Genomic DNA, 12527 nt, shown 5'->3' with positions numbered 1-12527 from the left:
ATATAGAGGTTTGTAACAAATCCGTTAAATCAAGGCGAGTTGCCGACCTACTCCTCTTTCTTTTTTTTTTTTTTTTCCTTTTTTTTTTTTTTTTTCTTCTTTTTCTTTTTCTTCTTCTTAAGCGGGCTTTTCATACATCACGGGTACGAATACACCCTAAAGAGTCAGAATACAAAATGTCCCGAAGAGCTTCGGGCATCTCTCTCTCCCCAGCCCATAGGGTGCCTCCAGAGTGGCTCGCAACAAACGCGGCCACCCAATCGGCCGCCCCATTGGCCTCACGATATACATGCATAGCCTGTAGCGTAACACCCTCCCTCACCATCATCCAAATGTCACGAAGCAAAGGATGAGCATCTCCGTGACCGACCGGGCCCTTACGAATCCAGCTAATCACCGTAGCCGAGTCGCCCTCCAGAAGGACCGAACTCGCCCGAAGAACTCGCCGCACATAGGACAAGCCCATCCAGGCCGCTCGCAACTCTGCCCCTGAGACAGAGATATCAAAAATCTGACGGCCCCCTGCTGCCACCACATCCGACCTCGGGCCCCTAACAACAAAACCGGCCCCTTCCCTCCTACCACCGTCCAAGACTGAACCATCAAAATTGACCTTGAGGAAACTCGGGGGTGGGGGCTCCCAGGTAAAGAATACCCTGTGTGGAGCTGCCGAAGCACTATGGGATCCCCAGATGTCCCGAGCTATCAAAGGTCTATGAGCTGGCTCTGCCTGGATAATCTCTGTCGCCTGAGCACAGGCCCGCTCCATCACAAAACGTAGGGACAGCCGACGCTGACAAAACACCCGGGCGTTCCTGGCCAGCCATATCTGGTACGCTGTGCAGGACGCCCTAATAGCCAATCCCCGCATCTGAGTAGAACCAGCCCAAAGCCGAACCTCCTCCAAGTAAAACTCCCTACTCCTCCAGGTATCCTCCGGGATCCCAGTCAGCCTCCAAACACCTCTCGCCCATACGCAGTGGAATAGAACATGATCCACCGACTCGTCCACCCCACAGTCCGGGCATGAGGGTGAAAGGCCCATACCGCGTCTACACAGCTCTGAGCATGTCGGCAATCGCGCCCAGGCCACCTTCCAGAGGAAAAGAGCAACCCTCTGGTGTAGCCCAAACCTCCATACCCAGCCACAATCTAGCCCCGACTGTAAACCTGGCTGAATAAGCCGGGTAACATCGCCGACCCCAATGCTCGCTCTATTGGTGGTGCTCCAGACTCTGACATCTGGACCTCCTGACCCCGGAAGGGGAATCGACCAAACCCGCTCTACTAGATGCTCTCCAAACAGCTGGCCCAACCTGTCACTATCCCACTCGGCCCCTCCTGGTCAGAGCAGATCGGAAACTCGGAGACCCTCCCCCGCCTCAGCGCAGAGAGTCGTCGGCCATAGTCTCAAGGGGAGTGCATCCACCCATGGGTCCGCCAGCACATCAATACTCCGTCCATCACCGATCAGCCACCTCGAATGCGCTAGGACCATAGGCACATGCCTCTCAATCTCTCGCCACATAAAGGATCTCCTCCGCCGGGCTATCCCCTGGCCCTCAAGGCCCACCCGGCCGTACCTGGCTATCATAACCTGGCTCCAGTGACCATGCGGCTCCAAGACAAACTGTGCCGCCCTCCGTGCCAAGAGGGCCTCGCGTCGCACCAGGGGTGACTGCACCCCCAGCCCGCCCTCCCGCAGTGGTAGACACACCCTCTCCCAGGCCACCAGATGTATCCCATGCCCCCCTCCGTAGGAGCCCCAAAGAAAGCTCCGCATGAGCCGCTCAATCCCCACCAGCACAGTCTTCGGCACTACTGTATGAGCCATCAGATAAAAAGGCATGGAACATAGAACTGACCTGATCAATGTCAACCTCCCCATCATAGAAAGTGATGATGCCCTCCATCCCTCTAATCTGCTCCGCACCCTCTCCAGTAGGGTAGAGCACTCTGCCACCCGTAATCTCCTCCCTGTAATGGGAACCCCAAGATACACCAGAGCCCCTGTCTGCTCCTGTATCCCCAATGTCGCCCTGATCTCCCGGCGCACCCTCCCCACAGTGCTTGGGCTGAAGAAGATGGCGGACTTGTGTAGATTGACCCTCTGCCCAGACATCACACAATAATCTGATAGCACGCCCTGGAGGGCTCTGGCGTCCGACACCCTCGCCCTAGCAAGTAGAAGGCAGTCATCTGCAAATAGTAAATGAGAGATAGGTTGGGAACCCGGGGCTGGACAGTAGGGTGCCAGCTCCCGATTCCCACAAGCAGTATGCAAAGCTCGGAAAAGCACATCAGAGCAAATAATAAATAGAAACGGGGACAGAGGACATCCCTGACGTAGCCCCATAGTAGCACGAAAGAAGGGCGATGGTGAGCCGTTGATCAAAATGGAGAAGCTAGGCGCATGCACACATCCTAGAATCCAATCAATCCAAACCTGGTGGAACCCAAAACTCTCTAGTGCCCGCCGTAGGAAATCTCATCGGATCCGGTCATAGGCACGCTCCATATCTAATTTCACTGCCATCAAGCATTGCCTCCTCGAGGCTTGCTGCAGATCCCCCATCATCTCCTGGGCCAGCAAAATGTTGTCTGAGATGCTCCTCCCTCCCACAAAGGCTCCCTGCTCCTGACTAATGATACGTGGCATAAGGTACCTCATCCTCCCCACCATGATGGACCTACTCCTTCCGGCGTTTGCTCTAGTTAAGCTTTAAAGGGATGCCGACTAACGTTTGTATTCGGAAATAGAAAGCCGGCAAAAGTTCATACAACTGGATTCGGGAGAGCCCAAGAAATTATGGTTATGTTTACCTTTTGCTCCGAAACAGCTAGACATTAGTAAGAAATGATGGACCTTTCAGACCAAGCATATTTTCCGTGAAGCTAATGAGGTTACGGACTCTAGCAATAGTACCATATAGGCTGGAGATGGGAAGCTGCATGTGGCACTCTAAGGTATTTTGTTTTTTGATTTTTTTTAATGTATCCGTAGTCGTCAGGTATAATCCTCCCGCCTTAGCTATAAAAAAAAAGGTTCATACAACAGAACATACATACGCACAAAATAAACTAAAAACCTAAACCCCTCCTAAGCATAAGAGCTAGACCGTATTAACCATTAAGAGGATTTAAGTTAGTGAAGGGTCCCAAAATCCCAAGCTATAACAAAGTAAGCTTATAATAGTGCAAAATTTTAACCTTATAATATAGAAACACTACTTCCATATTTGGTACTCATGATATTCAAATTATAATAGAGCAACCTCATATTGTACCAATTACTTGCTTCCTTGATTTTTTTTTCTCGAAAAAAAAGAAAATTTTTTATAATGCGATGATACTATAAAATAATATTGTTATTACATATATAAATAAGGCATACTATTAAGTATAATACTTATCTAAATTCATGGTGAGAGGCAATTCTGGGTCTAATAAAAATTAAATAACTTTTAAAATTCGATATAACTTAATACTAGCCTCTCTTTGTTATGGAAGATGGGATAGTTGAGCGTCACAACCCCCGTGAATATGAAGCCAGTTATCTCCAGGCTTAATGAGAACAAAATAGGATTTTTTTTGTCTTTCCGACCGAGATAGGAGTCAAATTGCAGCATGAATAATTGGTAAGTTACATTTAAAAACATTCTGAATTCAAGAACATCCTGTCAAACCCATATTTCTTCTATAGCAACCCTTCTGATGGTTTAGCGATCAGCCATAGCTTGTCTTAACAATTTCATATGTAAATCTTTGTGCTGACATCGTTATGCGCCACCTTTGGACGTCCTCCCTCGACCCCATTAGAACTAAAAGCTTCTCACTTTAAATTTTAAAAGCTACAGACTAGGCGTGCACATCTCCGAAAATCCTAGGATGCATCCACCCTAGACAAACTTAAACATGGGCCTTCAATTTATAAAATATTTAAAATATTTAAAATTAGGATAATAAACGTAAATGTAGTTTCACTAGCAGACGTGCCAAAACAAGTCGAGCATCTTAGCTAGCAGACACATGTATAGCACAAAGGACTACAAGTTACAGGGCATGGAAATCTTCTCCAAGTTAAAAAAAATGGAATTTACATGACAAGGGAGGTTCAAAATGTAAAACATCAAACATGTATCCCAAGATTCAAATGTAGGATGATCAAAAGCTTCCTCACCCAGTTAACTTGGTGCCAAAGATTCGATACCTCCTGGTTCCCCATGGGTTGCTTTTGTCCAAATAATAAGATTTCAAGCAGCACCATACCCATGGTGGGTCTCTAGTAGCACAGGCTTGGCCAGCACCATCAGTTATACCCAGTAGCATGTTCATCTTGCTAGCTAGTACATTGTTTGTTGGGTAGCCACCAAAAAATTTCTCCTGGCATGCGTTGGATCTGATTAGGGTGTAGTTCTCAAACATCGATTGAAAAATTATCGAACTGCACACATACTTTCTATGTCCAAAGATATGCGAGGTAACTTTAGCATTGAACTGTGAGGGAAAAGCGAATCTAAATCCTACCCCATCTTCTCTGTAGACATATGCATGAATTCTTGTTGTAGGATCTTCCAGAGTCAATCTGATCCGGTAGTGCCCGTCGATTGGAGAACGGAGGTCTTCAGCTCGCCAAGGATATGCCGCTACCACTCGAACAATGCACTTGCACCTGTGTGTTGCCTATAAGATTCAGAATCCAACCTAAAATGAGTGTTTTCCCCTGCAGCCAACTAATTGTCAAACACTAATCGCATGTTTTAAGCGGAAAGCTTGAATGCATTATTTTCTTTACAAGAAAGGAATAGCTTTTGCATTAATTTGACAAAGGATGTCTCTTAAAAGATACAAGGAATCCCATGCTGCTAGAATAACCTAGACACCTATGATTGGGATACTTCAGTCTCCACAAAATTACACCTAAGAGCCCAACACTTTTAACATTCAAATAACCTTGATGATGGAACATCTCCATACATAAAAGAAGGAAAAGAAAAATGAAATAAAATGGTATAGATGTAATTGTATAAATAAACTAAGTAGTTTAGTCAGTTGAAAATAATATTGAAGAAAAATTAGTTCATGTTACAAAAAAAGGGGAAAAAAGGCTACTATGCATTGTTAATCTATTTAGATATCCCATATTAATTTGTTCAAGTTTACTGAATCAGTACAGTTACACTTCACTTGTCAAGCATTCCTATACACATGTCAATAACTTGATCCCTGGCAACAGCTGGCTAAAAATGTGTGCAGACAAGATACCATGTTGGAACTGGAAATTACATGCATTGGAAAATGAAGCTATTAAAGAATGGCAAGATGATCAAGAAGAATCATCTTAAAGCGCAGGCTTCTATACTATTTGAATTTTAATTAATATGTAAGTTGCTGTGTCTAGTTGCATAAGTTCAATTAAATTTTTTAAAGTAAATCTATATCTCCTTCTAGGGAGTCATTATATTTTATGTATATAAGAGAAGAAAAGTTAAAAGTTAACTCTTAAAAATCTATAGACAACATGACCTCAGGATAGGTGAGCGAATCCATCAATGTTGCAAAGGCAGCATGCCTGAAATCTGTATCTGAAAGTTAAAAATAAATTGTTAAAAAAAATAAGTGGGAATTTTATTGGAAAAAAAGATAACTATAGATATAAATGTTCTTTTATGGTTTCAGTTTGATATTCCTCACTCAATGCTTTGACAGAAATATTAGGAAATATGGATTTCTATGTTCATATATGATTTCCTACAGTCATACAAGTTGAAGTGAGAATTACACACACACACAAAAAAAAGCAAGACTGCAGTAAAAGGGAAAAAAGGAGCAAAGCAAAGTTCTTCTACAGTAAAATGGATAGTGCATGATTCTTCAAAACATTGTAACCTAGTTTAGGCAAAGTGAATTTCCAATTTCCCATGCATTTAATTCCATTGTTTAAGGAAATTTAGCTGCGAAACAAACACATAAACAATAAATAATTTCTATAAAAAGTAAGATGATTTTGCAAAGAATTATAAAAGATAGAGAACTAACATGCCATAGACGTACTCCAAAAAAGTTAATGTGAGATTGCATATACATAACATATTTAGACTATGTAATCAGTTGCAATGAGTATCACAACCATCCTCAAAAATATGCAACCCCATTGGCTTGCTAGATCTATTTTCATGTTTGCCCTTGCACTAGCCTCAAGCTCTAGCTCGAGACTGATACTAAATCCTTCAACATATACAGAAAAGGCAGCATTAGGCCACATACACACAGCGCATTTGGGGGACACAGCCTCAATCGAATGCATGAAAAATATGATAAAAATTATTTATGCCAAGTCTACTGGTGAAGTCATTTTGCTTAATTTTGCAGAAGACAAGTACCAAAAATTTCATGGATCCTACTACATGGCTTGTTTAAATAGAAAAGGGCTTCAAGCTGGCCCTTTGGTGTATGACCACAACCGGCAGGAAATAACCAAACTCAGAAAAGACAGTTTCAAGTTTCTCATTGTTGCCTCATATACCCCTATGGAGATGTTGATTTGAAACTTTGTATGCCCCAGTTTAGTATCTCACACTCATCATCATCATTCAAGCCTTTTTCCCACCAAATAAAGGTCATTTATAAAGCACAGTTCTAAGTTGAGAGAGAACTGAAGGATTGAGCATGTTATATTGCTTTCTCCCCATTAACCAACATCAATCCTGGCACCGTTTTTTCCTAGAAGGGCAACTTTATCTGACAAAGGTCAGTCATGAAAAATTGCATAGCCAAATAGTAGGAGGGATGACCTACTTACTAATGTTTTGATGAAGCCATGCCCCAAATCTATCTTCATTACATGTACTCAACTCACTAAAAAATAAAGTTTCATAAATCAATGGAGATGCACATGCATTTGCAATGAGCCAAACATCCATCATGCCTTCACAAACGAACATGAAGAAATGAAAACTGAGGAGATCACTCTCGATTAGAAGAAAAATCATGAAGGATGCATAAAGGCATACAAAATTTTAACTTGAGGCCATGTATAATCTGTATTTATTTATCTCTACTGCCAAGGATGCCAGGAAAGAGCAAGAATTTAAACTTAAAAACAATAAAATTTTGCTTTATTGAGGATCAATCCTTAATTCCACAATGGTCAATCTCTGAGCTGAAAAGGAAAAATATCAACACAATTAAAAAAATGAATGATCACATCAAAAAACAGCAAATCAAATATAAGAACAGCAAACGCTTGATGCAAGTTCCTAACCAAAGAACGAAGTTAAACTCCAATACCTGTAATATCAGAAGGCTGAGGAAAGCTCATAAAAGGTTGGCACTTTGGGTTAGATGTAATACGATCATTATACATCCTAGTTTGAAAAATGGATACTGTTACAAAGATTCCCATCGAAGATAAAAGAACTGAATTATACCAAATCGAGAAAAGAGATGAAATTACTTTAAACGATGTAATACGGTGTCATCTTGATCAGATAGAAGATGGATTTTACTGGAAGGCTGCAACACACCTTTCCACATGTCAGACCGCAGCTCACATATTATATTGCATAATTTAACCCAGTGGCCACCTCCTTGCAATTGCGGAATCTCTTTGAAATATTTATCAGCAAATATCCTTAAGACTGTCCCACCTCGAGGAAATGCATGTAGGACTTCTCTTGAAAGAGAAAATTCTTCAACATGTAAAGGAGATGGAGTTTTCCCTTCATTATCTAGGCTGTTATTCCATCAAACAGAATTACACTGCACATTACTCTCATCATATAACAAATCAGAAATTTACGTATAAAGAAACTGTAGCTACAATAACTATAGAGCCATAACCAACAAGCCATATTTCATCTATTAGGTTAGCTCTAGAAATTCCTTTCCACCGCATGATCTTACCTCAGTTGTTGTCATAACCTACGTAAACTTTTCCAATTCATCATTAGAACTTTCATCCAAATTGTTAGATTTCCCTTTCTATAGATTCTTCTGCAAATTGAAGCTCCGCCTTGTAGAGGTCTCCTTTATAGTACAACAAACGAGCCCCTTCAACATATTCTTTTCACAAAATCATATTATACCTTAGTTACTACATATTCAACATAACAGCAATCTTATAGGGTAGCTCTTTCCTATCCATGATGCAAATCTAGGCCACTTCAATTCAAGTCGGATTAAGGAATCAAACCTTTTTGTTGGAAATGGAAGAAACGGTCACCGAGAAAAAGGCTTATTTGTGGTTGACCTCACCTTGTAACTCAAGGCAATACCCTACAAAAACACCTTGAGGCTCATAACTGATGACACATAATGCTGGTTATGCATATCAGCTAGAGGTTGACCACCACACCCCTCGTGCCTTAAGTTAGGCCTTCCATGGAATGCAAGCACCTTATGCTTTAATTATTTCCAGAACAAATGGAATGTTCAAGATAGAATTCTTTTCTTTATATTTTTGCATATTTATTGTCCATCAAGTTCGAAACCATGGTCAAATTATGTGATATAAACTAACCATCAAGTTTTGCCCATGTTTGGTGTATGATATGTGTGATCCTTGCCAGAGTCCATAATCAAATTTAAACAAAATGCCTACACCCTTTTTATCTTCTTACCTTTAAAAAATCTTTGAGAGAGCTACAAACTTTCAAGAAAAAACCACAAGTTTTACACCTAAATATTTTGTCAAACACCTAGCAATCAAATAAATATATACTTGCATTTGATTGTTGGGTTCACAAAAGGTCACCTAAAGCAAAATGCATGTTCATGTCATGTCAAAAATTTCAGAACTATTCCCAGCAAACCAATTTTCTTTTGAAGCTAACAATTCTGAAAGCAAAGTTGGTTGTACACTGAAAGTTTATTAGGCCCAATGCACACACCCTCAATCAAGGTACACCGCACCAGCCCAAACCAGACGGTATGGAGCATACCATACCATACCATTCGATATCGGTATCCGGTATGGGTGGCATAAAAAATTCCATACCGTAACGTACCAATACTGTGCTAGTGTGGCACCGGTATGGGATCCAGTACCGAGACAATGAACCTTGCTCTTAATAGATAGTAATGATAAAATTTGAGAAATTCATGTAACTAACCCATAAAAACAAGAAGAGAATGTTGGTTAATATCATAAAGGCTCATTTCCTATGATCACAACGGTCTATATACCTTGCTATCAAAACTTTAAAACTCAATTACGACAACTAAGTCATGAGAAAATTTTAAAATCAAACGAAAATATATACTTACTCCATTGTAAAGCTTACAGGAGGGGTATCCGTTCCATCCCACACAAAGAGCACCCACTCACCATTAGAAGTTTCGCACAAATGAAGAACCTTCACCACAACCATGAAAATGTTTTTTGTTCACATTTAAACTTACTTAAGAACAAATATATAAAATAAATTATTAGACCCATGGACTTACCTTGCAAATTAGATCGAAAACATGACCAATCTTGATTCTATTTAGCTGCAATGAGTATTCATTCAGAACTAAACAACCAGATTAAGAAATTAGAGTTGGTATTGCAATGAAGTAATGATGGCAAAAAAATTAACAGAATCTATCCAATTTTCATGAACAAGATGAGTGAAAAGATTCAAATACTGTAGCAGAAAACAAAAAGATTCCAAGCATTAACAGAATCAGATTGCTTGCCTGAGTAACTAATAATGACAAACTAAAGCTAAACAAAAATTACCATGGACCATACAGTTTTACCTGCACCATGCAGATAATTGAGCATCCATGTCCTTAGCTGTGACAAAAATTCATTGTCATGATCAGTAGCTTTGTACTCTGTAGAAGCCTGATAGGGACGGAAACTTTCAGCAGTTTTCCCTTCAAATAGCGCAAATGAAGAGAATTTCTTATTGTAAACACAATAAAATTCTCCATTGTGGATTTTCATCTGGACAAGATATGCATTGAAGTATTGAGATTTTGTTATTCAAAGCACTCTATCCAAATATGAACTCCAATGTTTTAGCCAAAAAAAATTGTGACCAACCAATAGAGGTCATAAACAACAATCTTATTGTACAAGTTACTTTAAAATATCCATGCAACACCAAGACCATTAATGGTAACAATATATAGATACACAAGAATTGTAATTCTGATATGAGAAATAACACATGCCTTTAAGAGTTATTTCACATAAGATGTGAAAATTGAGATGAATGTTTGGTCCCAACTATTTGGTCAAGCTATGGTTACGATGAAATCAATGAGATGTTCTTTGATTAAGCATACCTTATACTACTTCAATACGTACAATTGTGATGATGTTTCTAATAGCTCCTGTCCATGTCATTCACATTGAATAAGCAAAACTTGCGAATTCAAAATGTAAACAAAATTTTAGTTTTCATATGGAAGAAAAAAGGCAAATGCCATCAGTACACACCTAGGACAGCCAATCAAATGCAAGTGCTGAAAATTGCAATAATAAATAACATAGGATTCTTGTGGTTGAGTGTTGCCAACATTGTGGAATTAGATAAAAAATTGGGGTTGATTTCATTTCTTTTAAGATAATATGTACTCCAACCTTCATGGACTTTTAATTGTTCCCTTTGTCCTTTGAGTTTTTTCACCATTTTATCTGTGGATATAAACTTTAGCAATATAAATTTTATACGCTAGGTCAAATGATCTAGTACTATTAACTAAACAAAAAACAACATATGCAAGCATTAGAGGAAATTTTTCATCTCGCATTCGGGTAAAGAGAGAATGCAACTTCATATTATTAGAATACTCGATGCATTAAGGGCTTGTTTGAATGCCCAGACAAACTATTCTAGGATAAGTCCCACACAACCAAATGTTTGAGAGAGAGAAGGTGATACAGTAGAGAAGGATCAATGCAATAGGAAGCTTGCAGATTATCAGTGCATTGGATTCCTTCTGAAAGTGATTTTCCAGTATCCCAATTTTTCAGCAATTTCTGGGAGTCGAAGATACCCTAGCTAGAAACATTCTTTCCCCCATCTTGCTAACATCTTCCCACTGTCTACCATATACAGTATATTTCATGGACAGCTTACCTGGGAGTATGCAGACCAATGCATCTTTTCTGCGTAAAATATTTCAATCAAAATGATGTACTTAAACGACACAATGACGCTAGATGAATACACCGTCAACAAGAAGGATTATTATGCCAAAGAAAATGGCAGATAAGAGCGCTAATGCTAAGATTTACCACAACACGGTGAAGACTGATTATATCGCCAGTTGACCTAACATGAGGTAACTTTGTTGTACTCTCAGCAAAGAAGTTCACAGAAAGCCCTGGTGCTGAATATGACTGGTCCCTTATCTTTAGTGTGAGAACATAGTCTGTGAGGGATCATCCAAAACCAATTGAATAAGACATTTTACATAGAATTTTCATAAATTTACATGCAAGCATCCAATCAGGCAAGTTAAAGAACTCCTTTGTAGCTTATTGGTGTCCGAAAAAGAAGGATAAAAAGCTCAGCCATACATAATGAGTCAAGCAACTCGAAGTTAAGAGCTCTGGTTAGATTTGCTATATGCTAAGTTAAGGTTCAGCATAGGCAAAAGAAGGTCTAATGTCAAAGGATAAAATACAATACTATGAGCACAGAATATTCAAACTTTACATCAATATATTCATTTGAAAACTGCCGCCCATTCAAAAATTGTTTTTTTTTTAACCAAATCATCTCCAAGTATGTGATTTCTCATAAAACTTACAAGAGGTTCAAAATTTGGCATTAGAGAGGATCTATCTACATACAGGTATAAAAATATTTTTCTTCATTATTTTGATGAATTTAGCGGGACATCCCTCTCTTTTTTCTTAACAAAAAAAATACAGGTATCCAAATATATCGCTTCAATATACTGTACAAATTATAATCACACTAATGTTTTACTATCTCGGAAAGAGACTGTCACTTGTGCCCTAAAAGTAAATAGGTTAAGAGAAGCTTCAAATTGAGAAATTTTCGGATTTGAAATATTCCTTACTGACTCAACTAACACCTTACAACAATTCGCCATCGTTCCAAACCCTAGGAACCCAAAGGAAGCTGGAATATTTGAGGCGGGAAAAAAAGTCCTAGAAGCATAACAAGGCCTCCAATTAAAGCAAGAACCGCCGGCGCGGGGGGGCGGGGGGGCGCCTGGAGGGGGCGTGGGCAAAAGGCAAGAGAGACAAACCGGTTCCTCTGCTCCGTTTCGGCTCCCTGATCTCGGAGACGGCAGCAAAGAGATTCACCTTCACGTTAATCATCTTCAACGCATCAGCGAGCGGGAGATAGAAATATGCCGTCGAGGGTCCTCTCGGTCCCATTTCCCCTTCCAAATCGCTAGCTTTCCTCGCAGGAGATCGACCCGATTCCATTTCAAAACCATGGAGGAGGGAGAGGAACGCGAATTGGATTGAACAGGAAGCAGTAGCTTCAAAAAAAGTAACAGATACTGGCCTGTCTATGGGCCGAAAACGGGTCGGATATGGATCGTATGAA

General features: G+C 40.1%; 1 protein-coding gene across 4 annotated transcripts; it reads right to left on the bottom strand.

Annotated features, from left to right (window-relative positions):
* Positions 1-3993: 3993 nt before the first annotated feature.
* Positions 3994-12527, bottom strand: LOC103708146 (protection of telomeres protein 1a-like). 4 transcript variants are annotated; one of them, XR_003385913.4, is made up of 10 exons: positions 12220-12526; positions 11234-11370; positions 9745-9934; positions 9448-9515; positions 9268-9356; positions 7457-7735; positions 7291-7367; positions 5527-5585; positions 4528-4723; positions 3994-4383 (listed from the first exon to the last, which is right to left on the bottom strand). XR_003385913.4 is itself a non-coding variant. In XM_017843066.5 (10 exons), exons 1-10 carry the CDS (start codon positions 12401-12403, stop codon positions 4340-4342), a joined length of 1299 nt encoding a protein of 432 aa, XP_017698555.3. In that variant the 5' UTR covers positions 12404-12527; the 3' UTR covers positions 3994-4339. The 4 variants fall into 4 exon arrangements, 2 of the variants coding, with proteins under 2 accessions (XP_017698555.3, XP_008791152.3); XM_017843066.5 differs by having other exon boundaries at positions 3994-4399; positions 4528-4683; positions 12220-12527; XM_008792930.6 differs by having other exon boundaries at positions 4528-4683; positions 12220-12524.

Source organism: Phoenix dactylifera, chromosome 1 (genome assembly GCF_051530095.1).
Source record: "Phoenix dactylifera cultivar Ajwa chromosome 1, Ajwa_hap1_PhDact_Kaust_v1.1, whole genome shotgun sequence".
NCBI classification, from domain to species: domain Eukaryota; kingdom Viridiplantae; phylum Streptophyta; class Magnoliopsida; order Arecales; family Arecaceae; genus Phoenix; species Phoenix dactylifera.
Note: the sequence above shows the minus strand (reverse complement) of the source record. Positions and strands in the feature narration are given on the sequence as shown.

Bases quoted from the DNA above. Each gene is read 5' to 3' on its own strand.
- LOC103708146 (XM_008792930.6), bottom strand. From the start codon at position 12,403: ATGGAATCGGGTCGATCTCCTGCGAGGAAAGCTAGCGATTTGGAAGGG. The intron at 7,736-9,267 runs GTAAGTATATAT...ATGGAATAACAG, and splicing joins CCTGTAAGCTTTACAATGGA to CCTAGATAATGAAGGGAAAA. The intron at 4,384-4,527 runs GTAGGATTTAGA...AACGCATGCCAG, and splicing joins ATGTCTACAGAGAAGATGGG to GAGAAATTTTTTGGTGGCTA.